Source organism: Podarcis liolepis (genome assembly GCF_965112155.1).
Source record: "Podarcis liolepis genome assembly, chromosome: 3".
Taxonomy (NCBI): domain Eukaryota; kingdom Metazoa; phylum Chordata; class Lepidosauria; order Squamata; family Lacertidae; genus Podarcis; species Podarcis liolepis.
The window spans coordinates 86495509-86516013 of NC_139557.1; the positions used below are offsets into that span (position 1 = coordinate 86495509).

General features: G+C 42.4%; 1 protein-coding gene across 5 annotated transcripts in view; it reads right to left on the minus strand.

Moving 5' to 3' along the window:
• The window catches only part of MDGA1 (MAM domain containing glycosylphosphatidylinositol anchor 1), a 239175-nt gene that overhangs the window by 135640 nt on the left and 83030 nt on the right, over positions 1-20505 (minus strand). For all 5 annotated transcript variants that reach the window (XR_014524576.1, XR_014524577.1, XM_083497182.1 and 2 more), the window contains exons 3-5: positions 19308-19482; positions 11114-11310; positions 3278-3410 (exon numbers count right to left, since the gene is read on the minus strand). Coding sequence is in view for 3 of the 5 variants with exons in the window: in XM_083497182.1 (XP_083353308.1) it covers positions 3278-3410; positions 11114-11310; positions 19308-19482 (505 nt within the window). In the remaining 2 variants the exon portion in view is untranslated. The remainder of the gene's footprint in view (positions 1-3277; positions 3411-11113; positions 11311-19307; positions 19483-20505) is intronic.

A 20505-nucleotide genomic window follows, 5' to 3' on the forward strand; every position in this document is an offset into this window, starting at 1 on the left:
GGCGGTGCCTTGGGGCAGCTTGTTTATATGTATGACTGGGAGGGAAAGTGCCTGTAAAACTGCCACCTGCACCTTGTAAAAGTGCCAGCAGCACCTCTTCAGGCAAAAGAGCTCTGGCTAGACAGCGCAAAATCCAAAACCAGCTTTGGGGCCCACCTCCATTCACATCCTTCCCTTGCTAGCGGATGGAGGCTAACAATATGCAGTCATTGTTATGCAGCAGATGAATCTCATTTATTTGTAACCTGTGGCGATTCCTTTTGTTCTCGGCTCAGAAAACTTGCTGGCGAAGTCTGTCGTGGAAAGGGAGGGGGGCAACACAAGCAAGAGTCACTTTCAATTCCCTTTGAAGTCCAATTTGCTGCAGTCTAACTGCGGGAGAATTCACTAGCTGTGCTGCTTATCCTATCTGAAATCAAGGGGGGGGGGAGACACACACAGCACCCTTAATTTCCTCCACCCGCAGCAATGGTACCTAAAATGCAGGGTTCTGGGCTGACAACAGTCCTGTAGCTGGCCCTTGATGCCTCATAATTGTAAAGCCATTAATAAAAGAATACAAGGGGGAAGGATGAAGGGGCAAACTTCTTTTAGAGCTCAGTCAACCCTTAAGACTCTCTTTCGTATTCCCAAGCAGGGCAATAACAGGTGATTTCCACGTCTCTCTCCCCCACCCCCCACCCCAGGTTATGGAGGCAACACTGATTCTAATGGTTTAGTGAGTGAAAGTACAGAACAAAAAGGTGGTGGTTTCTCTAGATAAATGTATGCTATGAAAAGGAGTCCTGTAGCCTTGAAGTTACAACGTCTGGCCAAGCTTAGCTTGACCCCTTTGAGGAAGAAACTTCCCAGGCGGCTCATTCCCCAGCGAAGTACTCTTACAGCTAGGAAGATCTTTCTAATGTTCAGCTATTAGAGTTGCCTAGGAAGTGCCAGGTTCACAGTTCAATCTCTTAGCCATTACTCTGCACTAGCTTTCCTGGCTTGCTTTCTAAGTATCTCTCCTGCTTTTCCACTCCCCATCTATGAATCCTTTACTTTCTGTTAACACTCTTCTGGACAAAAAGACTTGGGAGGGAACATGATGCATTGGCGGGGGGTGTCTAACCGTTACTGGGCAGAGTAGTATCGTGACTACCATCTATGTCTTAAATAGGATGCCTTAAAAATATATACATGCTGGAATTAGGCTTTTCAACTCTTTGGCTAAATCATTGTCTCGTTAAGTCATGCACAATTTGTTATCTAGTATTGCTCCTAAAATCTTGCTAGCTGTCCTAAAGCCTTATGCTATTAATTTATTCCTCAAGGGTCACAGTTCACTGGTAGAACACATGTTTTGTATACATAAGATCATCCCACAGATAGGGATGGCCAAATATGTCCATTTTGGTTTCTTATATTTCTCTTCTTAATGTAAAGAGACCCAAGGTATTATTGGGCTCAGGCTTGGATTGGCAGGCTGTGACAAACAAGGGGGGGGGGACAAAGAAGAGGATGAAATTGGGGGGGGGGGCTGAGACCAGAGAACAGAGGCTGCAGAAGGCAAGTACTCCCTTCTCCCAGAATCTGCAGCTCTGGATGGAGAGGTGGGAATCTTGCCTTCCCTCTTCTTCCCTCCTGGGGAAGGGACAGCATCAATGGGGTCCAGGGCATCGGACGGGCACAGCCTGGTCATCCAGAACCACTACTAGTAATAGACCCATCATCCTTGATGCAGTGCACATGTGCACACTTGACATTTCCTCAAGACACAGGAGTATCCCAAGGAAGCTTACCTCACCTTTGAAACTTGGCAGGTGAGTGTGTCAATCTATTTAAACAACTTGGTTGCTTCTATGCAGTTCTTAACTCCTTGCCCTGATTTTGGACTCCTTCAAAATGTGCTTCTTCTTCTAGCCCAGCTAGTCATGCTGTTCCCATTTCCTAGTCCAAGTTTTGAGGCTGCTGTGACTCTTTGCCTGTTAAATCAGCCTCAGTAAAGTTCTCTTCCTTAATATCAAGTAAGAACATCTGTCATCATGGTCTGAGTGACAACCATGACACTCAAAGTCAGTACTCCACACCACTTTGCAAATTGTTTTTGAAAAAGTCCTCATAAAAAGTCACCAGCTTTTTTGTGCGAATTTTTCTTAATGTACATGTTTGCATGTGATTTTCCCAATAAAAAGTTTTTTTCTAAGGCAATTTCCTGTAATATAATGCGCTTTTGTATGTTATTTTCACTATTATGTGAATTTAGAAGCACCCTTAATCCCAGTAGATGCATATATATATTTTTACACATAACTTCACTGGAGAAGTAGACATTGCAAAATTCGGAGAAGTGGGAATTTCAAAAGATGACCATGTTTTGGTTTGTGTATTGTTTCGGAAAGCACAAATTACTGGTAGGTACGTTTGCCTTTCAATGTGAACTGAATTTATTTTTTCTCCCTGGCCCCTACTCACAGGTCATAGGCACCATTACAAAATTCATGAGGGGAAAGATTCCGTGAGGACAAAAGGACCTTTCCTGAATGCAGTCATGTGAAATTGCAGTGGTGGTAGAAGTGGGGGAAGTAGATATTTAAAGACAATTTTTTGTGGTGTTTTTACATTTACTTCTTAAGAATAATAGCAATGTTCAAGTCAAACAGGATTCTCTCTGTTTCAAATCAAAGGCATGTGTGCCTTTGGAGTTGCACTGCCTATTCTCCATTCTCCAGTCAGACATCCTTGCAAAAGGGACTGAAGGCTCTAACATTAAGAAAGACCTCAATGACAGCGACAGAACCTTTAGTCATACACCAAACATATATAGAGCAGCAGCAGGATGGTTGGGCTTTAAAAGCAAAAGTGTTGGACAAGTGGGAAGGAGAAGTTGGCCCAAAGTATTATCTCCCTGCAAAGCTTATTTCCCTGCAATCCCCCAGCACTTTCCTCCCAAACAGACTCATTTCCCATATTGGAGTAGAGCTGAAGGAAAAGCAATATCGTGTATGATTTGATCTGTCCCACAGCCCCTTCTGGTGTAACATTTTGTCTCATAAACACACTTTAAAGAAGTCTTATAAGGGCAAACATGTGGAAATGTGAACTTAGAATCAGTTGTAGGAAGATTCCCAATAATCAGTTGTAGGAAGATTCCCCCAATTCACAGTAAAAAAGTAAGTTCCTGCTCAAATATCCCTCCTTCCCTCCTGCCAGCAAAGCCTCTGCTGCTGATCTTAATGGGTGGGACTCATATGCTGACACATTTCCTACTGACATTACCCATTGGAGGTCTCTCACTTACCTGTTGTGTTCGTAAGTTCAAAGGTGATTGACTTGTCAGGAATGCCACAAACATTTCTAACAGACACCTGACATGTGTAACTGGCATAGTCTTGGGGTCGCAGATTTTTCAGCTTCAGGACTTTGGTTTCTCCCTGGATTTGGAGGGAAACAGGAAGAGGGAGGGGAAGAGGGAGGGAGAGAGGGAGGGAAGATTGTCAGACTTTAATATGACCCAGACTGTTTCCATCAAAGAATGTTAGGATTGGTTTGTACATGCAAACAGTCCTGTCCAATTTCCTCTATGCCTAAGCGCAACACAGGAGAAGATTATTTTTGAGGCTGAGGGGAGAATTACAACACACAGAGTGGCAACATTTAACCCTTCCTTCCTTCTTCAGTTCTAAAAACAAACCTCCCAATTTCACCAATGGAAATCCCCCAAACCCTTCCCCCCCACACACCGTAACTGCTGGGCCATAAACCTACAAAGTACAGGGCACAGTTTGTAGATGTGTGATGCCATAACATCGCTGCAACTTATGCAACTTTGATTCTGGTCAGGGCATGGCCAAGAGGGAAATCACATGGGAATCCTACGTACACTACATTGAGTGCCACAAAAGGAAGATGGGATGGCAATATTATGAATCAATACATCTCCTGCAACTCTCTTTCCCAAAACAATTGATCTTATATGCAGAATATCATTGACAGATGTGTGTCCAGTCTTCCAGGGAAGGAGATTTCACTCTCCAGGCAGCTTGTTCCGAATGCTCAGCTGCCCTGTAGTTTAAATATCAGTGCTTCTTGTCCTTTATTCACCAGCTAGGGCAAACAGCTGTTCCTCTCATTTTCCTGGAATGCCTTTGAATATTTGGAAATGGCCAGCATATTCTGCCTTTTGAACTTACACTCTAAAAGGTTTCCAAAATGTTTCATTCACATATTTGATAATCCATTACTTCAACAAACCTTGAATATGCAAATAGTAGGAGTGTGCATTAGCTCAGCGTACTTCACAAATTACTAGGTGAACAGGAGTTATTCTCCTGAGGTCTTCACATTGTATCAGGGATTCCCTTAATGCTCCGAATCATTCTGTGGATTCAGGGGCACCAAAAATGCTGCATTTAAAAACAATCCTATTTTTCTCCCCTGATCAAAGCAACTATTGCATTTTTTTTTAAAGTGAAACCAAGCTGACTAGGGAAACACCTTGAGTTCTCTCCAATCACAGTGATTTGGAAGAATGTTGAGGTGAATATTACAAACGGTTTTTTATGTAGATCTGTGTCTTCCCCTAGGCAGTCAGTTGAAGCAATTCTCTTCCAGAGAGAATAGGTTGTGTCCCTCAAAATCCCCGGTGTGTGTGTGTGGCAAAAGCCAACTCCCTATCAATGACCCTTTGGGAAACAGGATCCTTGCTGGGGAGGGATAACATTCCCCCCCACCAGTCTTTACCAGGAAACTATTCTGATCTGGTGGGTAAACCCCCCCCCCCCACAAACCAGCAGTTTGAGGTGGGTCCACAGGTGAAGCCCAGAACAAAATTGGAATCCTATATATGTGTGCTCCGAAGTAAGTCTAACTGAGTGCAATGGAACTTATTCCTAGAAAAGCGGATACAGAATTCTAGGATGATTCATTTAGGACATAACAGCTTTAAATAGGGCCTTTGACAGGGCTGGGGGGGAACAGACTTTCCCTTTTGCTTTAAGCAGAAAACTGAACAAGGCTATCTTTTTCTTCATGTCACTTGACAGCTGAGGGACAATAAACTATATTGCTAAGGTCCACCTATATCATATGAAATGAATTTCATTAGTCTACAAAATGAGTTCCTTATTTCTTGCACTTACTCTTCTGCACCACCAATAGAGTCCTTCTTAATAATCTGCACTTAGTGCTATCTTGCCAAAGTTTCCATTTTGATTTTTGGATCATTAAAAAAATGCCCCACTAGTTTATGATGATTCTTTCTTTCTTTCTTTCCTCCTGCAATGTATGGTTTTCCATAACTTATCAGTCCTCTTGACCTCCTGTTTCCATTTAGAAGATCTTTCCAAAGGACTTTCCAGACTAACTTTTTGAGGCTGCCATGCCAAGATAGGAATGCAGCATTGGATATGTCAACATTTTGGTCAAGCAGCATACTAATTGGGAGCTCTCAGCAACGTTGCACTGCTTGTGTTAGGGTCCACTTGCCTTTTTGCTTCAAGAAATTCTGTTTTAGAGAATGTCTTTCATGAGACCGATCACATATAAAGCCACTTTGGATAGCTCAGTTGGTAAGAGGATGAGACTCTTGATCTCAGGGTCATTGGATTGAGCCCCACACTAGGCAAAAGATTCCTGCATTGCAGAAGGTTGGACTAGATGTTCTATGATTCTACTACAAATTCACTAGAGCTGACTATACAGCTCAGAACATGATGTTCACATAACAGTATGCAATGGAATGTGTAATATATGAACTGGATGAGTAAAATAAATACCTAGGAGACCAATACCCCTGTGAAAAACACCTCCCTGGAGAATGGTTGCTAAGCGGCATGAACAATGGCATTTACAGCCTGCCTGTCAACAAGTGATTTATGCAGGGTTCGTATGCGTCCGATTTATTGATCAGTAAACGTTGAGTAAATGTGTAGAACCAGGGACTGTAAAGCCTAAACTATTAAGTCTACAATTCACTTTACTCCACTTGTTAATGTAACCAACTGTCTAAGCTTCATTTTAAAGACTCGTTTGCAGTCACGAAGCTGAGATGGCAGAAGGCATACAGATGAGTGTGACATTGTGCACACAAACTTTTCTGTCTCATCTTAGCCATACAATAGTATAAACTTAACACAGTGTTTGTATTTCCTAGTTACCTGATCCTATGAAACTGCTGGTTCAGATATGCTCCTGTCATAGGTCATCAAACTTGGCTAGTCAATGGAATGTGATAGTTGCTATCCTATCATACAGTTATTTATAGTGGTTATGTGAAATAAGGTTTCTAGGACAGGAACTAACCAGAAGATCATCCGGACTTCCTCTTGTTGCAAATAGGATCAATGAATCCATCCTTCTATTCTATGAACTGTTTTGAGCAAGGTAGAGTGTACTATAATTTCTGGAAGCAGAAAGGACTAAGCAGAATTTATTTTTGTAAAAGGTGGTGGAAGCAACAGATTTAATTGTGTACGGTATCCAGATGCCCATTTGTGAGTCGCTGTAAAGAGAAATATGTCCAAACAAGATAACTGTAATTAATAATATGCAAAAAGGTTTGTAGGAATCATCCTATACATTCTTGGGGTGTAGCTACAAGAGAAAATACCTGTAAATTGTTGTACTTATTGTATTTTGCACCTTTGAGATTACAAACAAAATGAATACATTATCAAATGCATCAGTGCTCTTTTTCTAGAAAAAGAGGTGCCAGAAATCACCATGAACACCTTCCTTGTTCTCTTATAATGGCAATGGCACCCACCAGAACTGAGCCAGAAATGAGTTCCAGCAAGTTCCAGCTGCAAAAGCCCTGGGTATCATGTTGGGCAAGATGGCCACATCTGCTCCATACATTTACATCACAATTATACCACTTTAACAGTCATGATTTCCCCTAAAGAGTCCTGAAAAAAATGTAGTTTTTAAGAGTGGTGAGAGTTTTAGGATACTCCTATTCCCCTCACCAAGCTACAAGTCCCAGAGTTCCTTAGGAAAAAGGAATTGACTGTTCAAATATTCTGGGAATGGTAGCTCTGTGAGGGGAATGGGGGTCTCCTAACAACCCTCAACAGCCTTAACGAACTACATTTTCCCGAACTCTTTGGCAGAATCATGACTTATAAAGTGGTAGAATAATGGTTCAAATGCATGGTGAGGATGGGGTTGTCAAGACTTTGCAGGCTTTTGACGTATTTGGTGGTTGTGCAAATATATTAAAAAATTGGTCAGTTATAACTATTTAGAATATAAGTGGGTATAAGGTAACTATGAGCCAATGATTCTTCAGTTGGCAAAACTGGAAGTTTCGGTATGAAGTTTTAAAGGAGAAAAATATTGCCAACATCAATTTTAATGGATAAAATATGGAAGGAAAAAATTATAATTACCATCTGTAAAAGAATGTGAAAGTAATACCTGGCATAGAACAGTGACGTTAAAGAGTTCCTGTTTTAAAATATTTTGGGAAGGATGGATTATGCAAAAATGAGTCACTGGAACAGTGGGATAAGTTTTGTTCAATATTGGAAGTGCAAAAAATAACTATTATGGTATAAGCAAGCAGGTGTTAGAGGCTATATGATAAAGCAGAGAGATGAGTTGTTATGAGCCTATTATATTGATTTGTTGGAAGCCACCCAGAGTGGCTGGGGCAACTCAGTCAGTTGGGTGGGGTATTATTATTATTATTATTATTATTATTATTATTATTGATGAGAGACTGTTGATTGATTCATGTTATAAATGGATTAATCTCTGGTTTAGTTTGTGGTTTTCCTGATGGTTGTTTTTTGTTCTAACAGCTCCAGGCTGGCACAGCAAAAAGCCCTCTTCTGAGAATGGCTGAGGATCTGGGAGTTCCAGTGCTAAACCTGCTCCACCCCTACCCTGCCCTTTTAACACCCTATTATAGGGGCTTGGGCTGACTAATGCTGGCAGGAATCCCACCACTGGTAACTTCACAACTGCCTGAGCTTCCAGTGGCCACAGCAGTGGAAGACCCAACACCATCACTGGCAGAGGGAAACCTCCATCCAATCCTTACTCTCTCCAGGAACAGAGATTGGGGGCTACAGTTGCTCCCTTATATGCAGTTATAACTGTTATGTTCGATTTGGCTATGTAAGCTACACCATGGAATGGGAATATGGATTTTATATATGTATGCACAGTGCTTTTTTGTTGACAGTACAGAGAACAGTCAGCTCTTTTTAAAATTTTGTGTTGGTATCCATGGCACTTTTACAAAGATATGACTAAAGGTACCTCAGGGTGAAAGAAGGAAGGAAAGAAAGAAAGAAAGAAAGAAAGAAAGAAAGAAAGAATTGTGTACGTATGTGTGCATATCTATATCCATACTAATACTTCTTTTTTGTCTATTTGGATGAAAATAGCAATTTAAAAACAAACACTCTCTCTCTCCAGCAGCCATATTACCAAGTCTTCCAAGTCCACAATATGCCTTACGAAGAAACAGATGAAGGGCAAGGAAGTGTTTACAGAGCAAGCAAGTGAGCCAAGTTTCAAGTAACAGCCAGAAGATAGCATAGGGGAGAACAACTCCCGGGTGTCCCATTTTGAGCATCAGTATAATCCATGCTCAGAGCCACCTAAAAAAACACACCTTTAAAACTTTTTTTAGACCAGTGCAAGTGGAATCACCAAGAAATGAGTGTACGAAAAGAATAACGGCACATCACTGTCCTTCTAGTTTGTGGTTCCTTTACTAAAATGGCCCACCTCCCCCAGAAGTTTTTTGTTTCTTGTTTAATCCAACAACAGAATCATTGCCAAGAGTTTGATGATCCAAACAGAGGAGCTTCACATTATTTATTATTATTATTTATTGAATTGATATACCGCTCTATACCTGGAGGTCTTCACATGACGAGCTAGTCAGTCTCTGAGCACATTTAAGAACAACCAGCCCTGATATGAAGGTCCCACACTCAACGCACACACACAAGAAATGATATTATATTTTAATGACTTGTTTTCTTACCAAACACTGCCATGGTCTCTTATTCAGAACACCAGTACTCACCCACAGCATATTTTTTATCTACCAGAATAGATCAACAGAGTTGTCTGCATAGGGTATCTTCAGATTTCATAGGGCAAATGTGAGAATGGATGTGTGTTTTGCACATCTATTTCCCTTGCTTCCTGTGTAGCAACTGCAAAGAACTTGTGCGTGTCCCCTAAGATTCACATCTGAGGCACACATATCTCACTGCAAGGTCTGGTGTAAGCCTTCCCTGTCTGGATACTGTGCTGGAAGTATATTTTTAAAAAATCATAGGCATGAATCCATTGTGCATCCATTCTTCCTGACATCCAAAGGCATGCAAGTCTCTCTTTCATCTAGCTGCCTGCTTCCTCTGCATGCAAGGAAGGAGTGTTTTAATAAGCCATGTACTGGGCTATATTAACTGAGAAGCTGCCTGGGGCACACCAGAAAAATCAAACTCAGCCAGAATCCACACAAGAGTCCAGCCTGAGGTTGGCAGATAGATGTGTGGGATGAAGCTTTCCCAAAAGAACTGCCCTTTCCTTTCTCCCTTCTAGGTTATTTTCCTTGTGCTTCTTACGTCGTTTCCCCGGCAGAAGCTCTGAAATTAACTATAGTAGTGCATACAAAGGAAAGGCTGGAGGCACCATTTCCCAGACTGCTTTCGGCAGCCCAGCCACAGCTCCCTAAAACTATCCAGGAATTCAGAGGAAGAGAGAACCACTAATAAATGATTTAAGGAAAGAACGCACACAGGAAATCTCGAGAGTTTTGATCCTTTCTTTGTTGAGCACGAAAGAAACACCACATTCACCCTGCAAACTCTTCTCAAATTGTACTTCCTCACCAGATGTTTCAGCATTTTCAAGCAACAACAAACATTTTAAAAAACAAAAGAGGCAGTGCATTCACGAAGCACAGGCAACCTAGGAAAAAGAAGCTTGCTGCTTTATGGTGCTATAGGTCTCATAACATGGTCTGATCACTTGCAAACCAAGTGCTTTTTCAGTCCTCAGCAAGATTTGCCCTTCTTCATGGAGCTCTTAACTTTCCAGGTGGAAATAGGAACTTCTTATCATCATCATCATCATCATCATCATCACAATCATTTACACAGAGATAGGTTTCTATCTCCTTCTGAGCTTCTTATCATCCAGCGGGGCAGGGAAGTAAGCCTGCTGTTTCCCCCAGGATGTACCACAATGTCTGTGTCACTCTTGTTTGAGAGAAAAGGTGAAGATGTCAACTGCAAGTGGGAGGCCAGGCCCAAAGGACAGCAGAAGCAGTATACTTTCTTCTGGTATCTCCAAACTTGACCAAAAGTCGCCAGAAGAAGGGAAGCAGCACTTTACAAGCAACAGAAGCCCCACACGTTTCTCTCATGAAAGGTGGCAGCACCTTCTAAGCACAGAAACACATCTAGGATTTGAGTATTGTATGTGCCAGGATTATTATGCTGTAGACTGACTCTCAGTGTTCCCCAAAATTTCCAGTTTCTTGGAAAAATTGTAAACAAGTCCTTGGGGGGGAGGGAGATGAGGGGAACACTACTCCCCCCCCCAGTCTTCATATTTATAGTCACTATCTCTGGTACACTTTCCTGTCTCTACTACACTTTCACCACCCTTCAGATGAAAGAAGAGAACAACATGGCAAGACCTTTTTCTCTCTGTGGTGTCAACAGTTGTCCGCTGAGGAGCTAGAAGTGGGAGAGAGGCCTGGGAGTATAATAAAACCTCTCCTCCTCTCAGGCTCTAGGCTGGCAGCCCAAAGCAAATAATAATAATAATAATAATAATAATAATAATAATAATAATAATAATAATAATAATAATTTATTTATACCCCCCCATCTGGCTGAGTTTCTCCAGCCACTCTGGGCGGCTCCCAATCAGTGTTAAAAACAGTACAGCGTTACATATTAAAAAATTCCCTGAACAGGGCTGCCTTAAGATGTCTTCTGAATGTCAGGTAATTATTTATCTCTTTGACATCTGATGGGAGGGCGTTCCACAGGGCGGGCGCCACTACCGAGAAGGCCCCCTGTCTGGTTCCCTGTAGCAAACAGAAGTCTCAACAAGAACACAAAGTGTTGTTGTTTTTAACAGGTAGCATCCCTCTCACCTGTGTATATAACGGCTCATAGATATCCACTCCGTTATCCTGGCTGTGGGAAAGGGTCTCGGAGCCCCGCCTCCAGATGAAGCGAGCAGGTGGGTTGGAGTTGACTGTGCAGCGAAGGAAGACTGTTTTCTCCTGATAGAAACTGCCGCGTACGTCACTGATGGTCTGGTGAACAGTGAGGATGGGCTCGTCCAAATCTGCAAGGAAGGGAAGGAGCCCACAGCAGCTATTAGCGCAGCTTAGGCCAGGATGCACCAAGGTTTGCTGGTCAGCCAGAACTCCAAGAAGGAAGGGCAGGACAAAGGAAAGGCCTGTAGAGCCCCACCACAATTCACTCCAATAACAACAACAGCTGGTAGGCTTCCAGGTGCTCCTACAGAAGATTGTCCTGATAGGTACCTGAAGGCAGGTACACCAGTGACTCATCACTCAATGCTACTACACTGGGGACGGACAGACAAGGAATAAGATTAACCATTTATGTGGCAAATATAAAGGCTTCCCATCATCATAACAGATCCCAGGGCAGGTTACAATACAAAAAAAATACCACTTAGAGCTTTTATTGCAACCAAGCGGTATATAAATAACAATCCACCTAATACTAGAGACAATCCAGTTTACCAGTGGTAAGGAGAAGCACATGTGACCTGATAAGAATGGACTAGCCTCCCTCATCACAGGATACCTGGGATTCTCAAATTAGCGCCCTCCCTAAGGAGGCTTAGGTATCTGCTTTACAACTATGTAGCACCTAAAAATGCCGATTTCAGGAATGGGATAAGCTTAAAGAGTGGGCGGGAAGAAGGAGGGAGAGACAGAGAAAGAGAAGAATAAACTGCTGAGATGGAGAGTCATTTTACAGGCAGAAAAGAGGAACGTGATACAATATTGATCATGTAAAATATGAGAAGCAAAACATAAGGAAGCACACAAATTGCCTGCCTTCTGCTCCTCTTTCTTGTTCCCCGTTAAATAGTTTTTTGCCCCACTCATTAAACTTACGGGCCAATTTTTAAATTTAGGATTTGAAAGATTCATATATAGACACAGAACATTTTGCAATGAATGGCATTTTTATTTTTCTGCGCTTAACCTGCCTTCCCTGGAAAAATAAACTTAAGGCAACAACGCTTCATTTCTTCCTTAACTGTATCTTCCCATCCCTGCCTGTCCAGTGTCTTCTCTAAAGGGGACAAAGACCACTCCCCGCAGCTCCATGTGGCCAGGTTTGCTCACATTTTCTCTCTCTCCTGCCATTCCACCAGCACCTCTCTAATCCCCCCCCTTCCTCTGATAGTGCCTCCCATTCAGATTAGGGCTCCTCCTTCTGTTCTCTAGATTGTCTCCTTTTTTCCACCTGCGCATGGCAGATTGATCATTAATTAATACAAGACAACCTGGCCCCAGTAAGCTGGAAGGGGGGGTGGGACATGCCACACAAACCCCTTAAATAAATTTTGCATTATGCTTCCTCACTGTTAACAAACCATATGGCAAAAGAAACCTGCAGATGTAACATTTTTAACTGTGTTCTGATATTTTAAGCACCATACCTATACTTGTGCCAGTTGACAGAATTTAAGTAGCTTGTAGTTCAACTGCAGGTAGGGAATTAAATTTCTAAATGACCTCCCAATTTCTTTCTTTTTTCTTTCTTTTTTAAAAAACCTTCTTACATCCGAAAATCAGAGAAGAGTTTAGGAGCAAGATCCTTTCTCCTTGATGTGTTAGTTTTCTACATGCATAAGATTTCTGGGGAAATCATTGCGGGGAAAACATTCAAAATTGCAACCCTGCCCACTTTTACTGTGAAATGGTACCATGCAGGAAGAACTCTACAATGTGATACCACTAAAGGCACTGGTTTGTTTAATGAGCCTCCTTCTTCCAAGGTATCTCCAAGATCAAGCAGGCAGAGAACCAAGGAGCCCTTGAATCAAACACCATCATTCTTACCATCCATCTATGTTACTGCTCCATTTAATGATCTACTAATATGGAGAGACAGGGCTAAATCAGATTAATGAAACTTGTCATCATGTTTCATATGCTGTTTCTCCCAGACAGTTGGAAACGCCGATGGGGGAAGGGGATAGCCATTGAACTCAGTTGGTGGATCCCAGTCTTACATTGATGTGGACCAAAATCAGTCCCTTTGTTTTAAAGTGAAGGATCTACAAAATTAAACTAGTTAGAAAAAAATTGCTTGCATAATGGAGTTTGGTTCCTACGGAACCTATTAAAGGAGAGCCTGCTTTTCCTTCCCCCCGCCCCTACCATTTCCACCAAGCTCTTTTACGCTACTGGGTTTCAAAGAAATTGATTTAGATATATACAAGCCTGGAAAATCTGGTTTCAAGGGGAGAGATGACTTTCTGCTAAAAGCAGACATTTCCCATCAAGACACTTGCTTGGACCAGCCTATTTGCATATTTTAATGAGGCGCGTGTTTTGAAGAGACAGTGTTTGTAATGGAGGCTGAGATTCGTTAGCCTGATAATATGGGTCTGCAGTTCAGACACACGGACGGAGTTGTTAGCTGGGTGGCAACAGAGACAGAGAGAGGAGAGGAGAGACACAAAGAGATGTACAGCCAGATTAAAGCCCCTTCTGAAACACTTGGTTAGGAGATTTGCCCGATGTGTGCTAACTCTCCGCACTGCCCCAATTCCTTATTCTGTGCCAAACCCTTTAATATCGCTCTCCTATTTTCGTTCTAAGTGCCAAGGCTCCCTCTTCCCTCTACAAATCTTTTTGTGAGAACCTGTTGTGACCCCAGATATAGGCGGCAGACTCATTTGGAAAGATGATTAAATTCCCCAGAATGGTTATGGCTCAGAACTACACATTCCCTACAATGTGCAGAGGGACTCTCATTTATATTAATGGGAGAACGAGACCTTTGTGCAGTAGCTAAACTTTCAGTTATTTTATTTTCCCCGTGCCTTGAGATCATATCCACCATTCAAGTGAGAAAATATGCTTCCCATTGGACTCATCACTATTTCTGTCCCTGAGCAGCCTCTGCATTTTGCTCTTTCTATTCCCTTCCTCGCTGCATTTCCTACTCGGATGGGGCTTCGGGGCCTGCCCTCTTCCTTGTTCCACGAGCTAAAATATAAAAATAAGAATCAGCGACAATGAAACAGCTGAAATAGCATTACTGGGCTTCAAGAGACGATAACGCAAATTGGGCTACAGTATAACTCACCTGATGTAAATCTCAATTATCTCCAGGCCTGATTCCCTCATTCATTTTTTTGACATGATAAAGTAGCTATAACAAGGTGACTTTTCCTTCCCAATTTTGCCAGGCAAGTTTTTCTTCCAAATGCTCCGTAGTGTGGCGAGTCCTCATCTTTATCCGCTGCTGGAGAATCTGAATTCTCTATCAGTCTCCAGGATGTGAAAACTATCATCTCTGGCCATGCTGGGGAGCATTCAGGAAAGACCTTGCTGTGCCAAAGTGGCAGAGGAAAGTATAGCTGTAGTGGCTCAATCGTGTCAAAAATAAAAGTAAGAAATGAGCATGAATCTCCCATTTATCCAAATTCACGTCTTTGTGATTCAATGGGCTGGTTTGAAATTAAGAGGGCTTTGTGGGCTCTATCCTTGGATAAAGCAGTTAACATTACCCTATGATGATGTAATGGTGGGCCAAACATTTTTTGTTGGGGGGGGGGAATCTTGCCTTGTGCACTGATGGGTTTGTAACAAAAATGCCCCTGAAAGGGCAGGAGAATTCCAATTTGCTTGAGTCAACAATGGTCTTGCCAGCATCAAGCAATGAAAGAGCTCTGGGAGTGGAGCTGTTTCAGTGTAATGTAGGGAGGGAGGTGGCTACATGGGTTTGGGTATCAGGAGAATCTGGCAGCCACATGAACTGAGCTGCAAGTGGCATGGTGGGGTCAGTGTGGGCGGGGCACAAAAGGATGAGGTCATACTAAAGATGGGCCAAAAACCATTCCCCACTTTCTTGGCTCCTTTCATCTTCCATTAAATTGGGGAGTGATTTCCTATAGCTTTTTTTTTTTAAGGGGACAGGAGAACTGAAAATCCCACCATAATTTCCTGTTCCTCAACTTGTCTGTAGGAAGATGCTTGGAGCCCCAGGAAGTTTGTGTGCACCCTGAAATCTGGCACCACAAACTCTTCTTGCTTCTCTGCAAGACTCCATTCCACTCCAGCTAAGCCTCGACATCTCCCTACAATAGGTAGAATAATCCAAAGGCTCAAATCTTAGCAAAGATAAGAAATATTACTGACAACTAACGTTTACATAGCGCTTTTGAGAGTTCAAGGCACTTCACAACAGCTCCCTACTAAAATGGCCTACCTAGTAGAATAAAGATTTCATCTAAGCTATGTTACAAATTAATTCAACTCACGGGTTGGTGACTTGCCAATTGATACAACCATGTGGGATGTTTCAATACCAACATAACTTTTAAATGTCCCTTCCTTCCATCTGGCTTCCCTTTTTCTTTCTCCCAACATGGAAAGGCTCCAAGCAGCAGCTTCCCTGATTAATGCTGATAACTGGGGACTTTGTGCTAGTGACAGCAGTTTCCTACATCCCCAGCACACCTGCCTGGCTGGCATTAATTGAAACACAGCAGCAGGCCGCCTGGCTTTCTCCTGCAGGGATTTATGGGAAGCTTTGAAAACAGATCTGGGTGGGGAAATGGCAACACATGACCTAATGCTCTCCTGCAAACTGAGAGCTGCTTTGGAATTCAGTCTACAAACAACTTTGGCTCTTCTGGAAGGGCACCATCTTCTGAACAAGGATGGTCAACAAGCAAGACGATGCTCACGGCTGGTGCCATTGCTATTACTTCAGTGGAGCCACCTTAGGAATCTGTGGCTTGTTGTCTACTTGTGTTTTAGTCTTTCTTTGCTAGCAGTGATTTGGTCTCAGTCCCAAGTTGGGACAGGAGTGAAATTTGGTACAATTCACATCTGAGACCTAATTTGTACTTTCAGAAACAACAGACAACTGAAACGCTGACATCCTTTGAAACCTGAACTTCTCTGAATTTTCCAGTGCAGTTCTCTAGCCAAGCAACGTGTACAAAAATGCATATACTTGGCTAAAGTGTGCATACAAATGCATGTGAAAATCACATGCAACAATGCATTAGATTATAGAGCATATGTTTGCCAAAAATGTTTATATTAGGAGAAAATTTCAATAAAATACTGATGAACTTTCAGGAGGACTTGCAAAAACAATTAATGGACTGAGGTGGAAATGTGGAGAACCAAACTTAAACTGAAAGAAACTGAAACGGACAGATTTGGCCATGTCAAAGTGAGAGACACACACTACTGTCATCTCAATTCTGGCTAAACAGAATCGATGCCCAGCGTCTATCTCCAGGATCAGGGGCACCATGAATCTGAATACCAATTGCTGGGGAACAACAGTGGGTAAAGGCTCATGTCCTACTTGTGAGTTTGCTAAAGGCATCTGGTGGGTCACTGGGGGAAACAGGATGCTGGAAAAGACAGGTCTTCAGTATGATCCCACACTCATCTTATATTCTCATTTGCTGGCAGTGGGGTCATGTTCTACAAGGTAATCTGCAGGGTCCTTCTCCAGCTCAACAGTATAAAAATGGATCTCTGTGCTTTTGTGCTACATTACACTATGTGGTTCAGAAGACACCGTATGTTAGCCTTGCGTCTGGCCACTAACAGCTGAAAATCTACAATCAAGAGTTACACGCTAATGGTAGGAGGGAAAGACATTGTGCCAAACAGTTGAACATGCAGTTAAAGGTCATCTATGTAAAGGATTAACTGGGACCTTCCCAGTCCTCCCATTCATGCATCTATGAAGCACTCATAAAATACAGACTCTTCTGCAGGGCAGGAAAAGAAAAAGTAGTAGAAAGGAGGCAGCATATTACCAAGTCCATCTGCGGAGTAGATGTTAGTATCAGAAAGCCCTTGGCCACCCAATTTACCCCATAGCTCTAAAGGTCAGAGATGCATGAAGAACAGCAGGAGTCTGCATCAGCTTAGATCCAAACAGCATCCTAGAAGCAAAGGGAAACCCCACAAGGATAAAGCCCCACTTTAGTTCTCAACTAAAGTGCCCGGCATGAGTTATCAAGTTCAGATAAGCAAGGAGAAGCACAGAGGAGAGGAGGGGAGAGCCTAACCTTTCTAAGAGAAGCTCATGAATTTCCAAGAAGGACCACAGCTGGCGTCTATTGGGATTCTGTCACCCCATCTATGGGGGCAACAACAGCAAAATGGATCACTTGAATGTTGGAGACACATCTGTTTTGAAACGTCATGATCAGGGCTAATGAAAGCAAGCCCTGCCATAGGACAGAAAAGATTCTGGAAGAGGAGGGCAGATAAACAACTCTGAATGGGGTCCTACGTGCTACCAGTGGGACCCCATGAGAAACTCACTGAATCAAATTTGGGTGTGTACAGTGCAGCTGATTTGAGTGCTGGATAAGACAAAGCTGTAGGCAGCCTGAGAAAGCTCCATCAGACTTTGATGCCTGTCCATAAATCCTAGAGTTAGAGACTAGGGTGATGGCATATCAGCAGGCTCCAGGAATTCTCTTTGGTACAGGATTCGGGTGTGTGTGATATGTGTGCTTGTTTGGGCCCTGAGTGAGAACTGGAGTGGACCAAGTAAGAGCTGGGAGGTGTTGAGTAAAGAAGTATCTATCAATATATAAATACCGATATAAACTCTGAATGATATTGAGGGTTTTAATTGCTTATTTTTGTAACACTTGTTAGTTTGCCACCCATCATTTATAGATTTTTTAAATAGATTAAGCAGTATAGAAATTGCCTAAATGAAATAAATAGGGCTCAGGTGGACTTCTAGGAGGGGCAAGGGGGAAGTGGATTTTGAAGTGAAATGTGGGGTTTTAAATAATTTTCCTATCTAACATATTTTGAAACCTAGCAAGTTACAACATTGTTTTTCAAAACCTGCTCTGAGGCTGATTGGCTGGGAGGAGGCAGCAGTGGCTTTTAGAGCCCTATAAAATTCCCCTCCCAGGCTGCTGTGATTGCCACTAGGCACCTACAAAAGGAAGCAATAAGTATTTGTAGACCAAATAAAAGCATTGCATCCCATGCAGATGGGATCAATCACCACTAAAAGCACGTGAGGAGGAGACTATACCAAACATCCCCTCAAAGCATCAACTTGTAGGGATATAAAAATGGGGAGGCGAGGGTGTGTTGAATAACAAGTCTGAAATATGAGGCACCCAAGCTAAGAAGCCAGAGGCTTTGAAAATATCAGAATGGAGGGTCCTTTTAAATTAAAGGGATAGTGAGCTTCCTTCTTATTGTAGTCTTACATTTATTATGTTATTTATTTGTCACATTTGTGTGACTATGTGAGTTGAGGGTGATAAACATGTGAAGTGGGTTAGGCTGAAATAGGGCAATACAAGATTATTGTTTTTTTAATCATGGTGGCCTCATACAGTGATTAGGCTGGCATACGGTGTCCTGTTTCAGGCGTAATGCTAAACCATGGTTTGGCATGACATGAATGAGCCAAGCCAAGTGTCAGGTTCATATACTCTCCATCATACAGCCATGAGGAAGGGATCTGAAGCATCCAATCACTGGTTTAAGTTAAGCATTACATCCGAACTCGGGGAACGTTGGGTAGTTTAAACAGTTAAGTACACCCATGTAGGACAGGATCATAAACTATGGTTTGATCTTTGCTTCATTCAATAAAACATAGTCTAAACTAATGAGAGTTTCCTCCATTCAGACATAAGCTGGTTAATCTTTTCCTTGTGCTCATGAAGGGATAGGATGGAAGCATATGAGCCTGAGATTCACTTCTCTTAATTCATGTCACATCAAACCATGGTTTAGCATTCTTCTTCAAGGACACCCAAACCTACCTGATCCAAGTCCAGCACTCCACTCAAGACACCATTCTCTTTCTCATTCATATAGTCATTCATAAATAATTTAGTCCCCAGTTAACCACATTAAAAAAATGGTCCGGTATTCCAAGATCAGCACCTTCAGGTAAGTAAGTGTGGCAGTAGCAGGGCCTGTCCCTTTGCCTCTGAGGTATGAGGATGCTTCTAGGTCAATGCAGAATTTCACTAGCCAAGCGATCAGATACCGGCACGCAGTAGAACTGTGGGAAGCTTTGGATGGCCACAAAATGACTTACACTGCACATCTACTCGAATGGACTTGATGGCAGGGACCCCAACCCCATTCTCTGCTTTACAATAATAGCGACCCCCCTGCAGCCTCTGGATCTTCTCAATCCGAAGGGTCTCATTAAACACCGATGTCTCTTGGAATTTGTCCGAGGCGCTGCCAGCAGTTTTGGTCCACCTCACCTAAAAGAGGGAATGAGAAAGACAGAGAAAGAGAGAAAGCACAGCTATAGGACACAGACAAACTTAGCATTGGGGCCTAACACAGCAAATCATTACCAGCTCTCACATCTTGTGCTTGCTATCTATCTATCTATCTATCTATCTATCTATCTATCTATCTATCTATCTATCTATCATCATCTATCGAAAATATGTGCCTGCTTTGACCCAGGCACCACAAGAAAACAAAATTCTCTGCAGAGGGTCTTTCAAACTAAAACTCATCTCTTTAAAACTTTGCAGCAGCTCTGAATGCAGCTTATTTCCCATCTGTTAGTGCTCTAACCGAAGCCTGAGCATGTCTTTTTCACATGCAGTTTCACTGGTGGAATGCTCTGCTGCAAGAGACCAGGGCCCTGCAGGATTTGACATCTTTCTGCAGGGCCTGCAAGATGGAGCTGTTCGCTGTGCCTTTGGTTGGGGCCCAGTCTGACCCCCCTCCTTTTATAAGATCCTGCATGTAAGTGGCCTCCCTAACTCTTCCCACCGGCCCATATAAGACTAACACAAATAGTTGGCCCTGGTGAGCACTTAATGTCCCCAACACTTATAGTTATAATTTGTGGGTTGTCATCTGATTTTATTTTGATCTTAATCTGATTTTAAGCTGTATTTTAATTGATTGTTTGACTTTATGTTTTTAACGTATTATATATTTTGATGTTAGCCGCCCTGAGCCCAGTCCTAGCCATGGAGGGCGAGGTATAAACAAAATTATTTATTATTGTTGTTGTTATTGTTGTTGCTATTATTATTATTATTATTATTATTATTAGGCGGCTGCTGGTGAGAAGCCGAATCACATGGCTTCCTGGACATATGAAGGACCATGGCTTGTATGAAGCTCTGTAGCTCAGTGACAAAGTATAAGCTTTGCAAGCAGAAGGCCCCAGGTTCAATCCTGAACATCTTCTGGCAGGGCTGCGCAAGACTCCAGTCTGTCTAAAATGCTTAAAAGCCACAGCCAAAGTAGACAGAACTGAG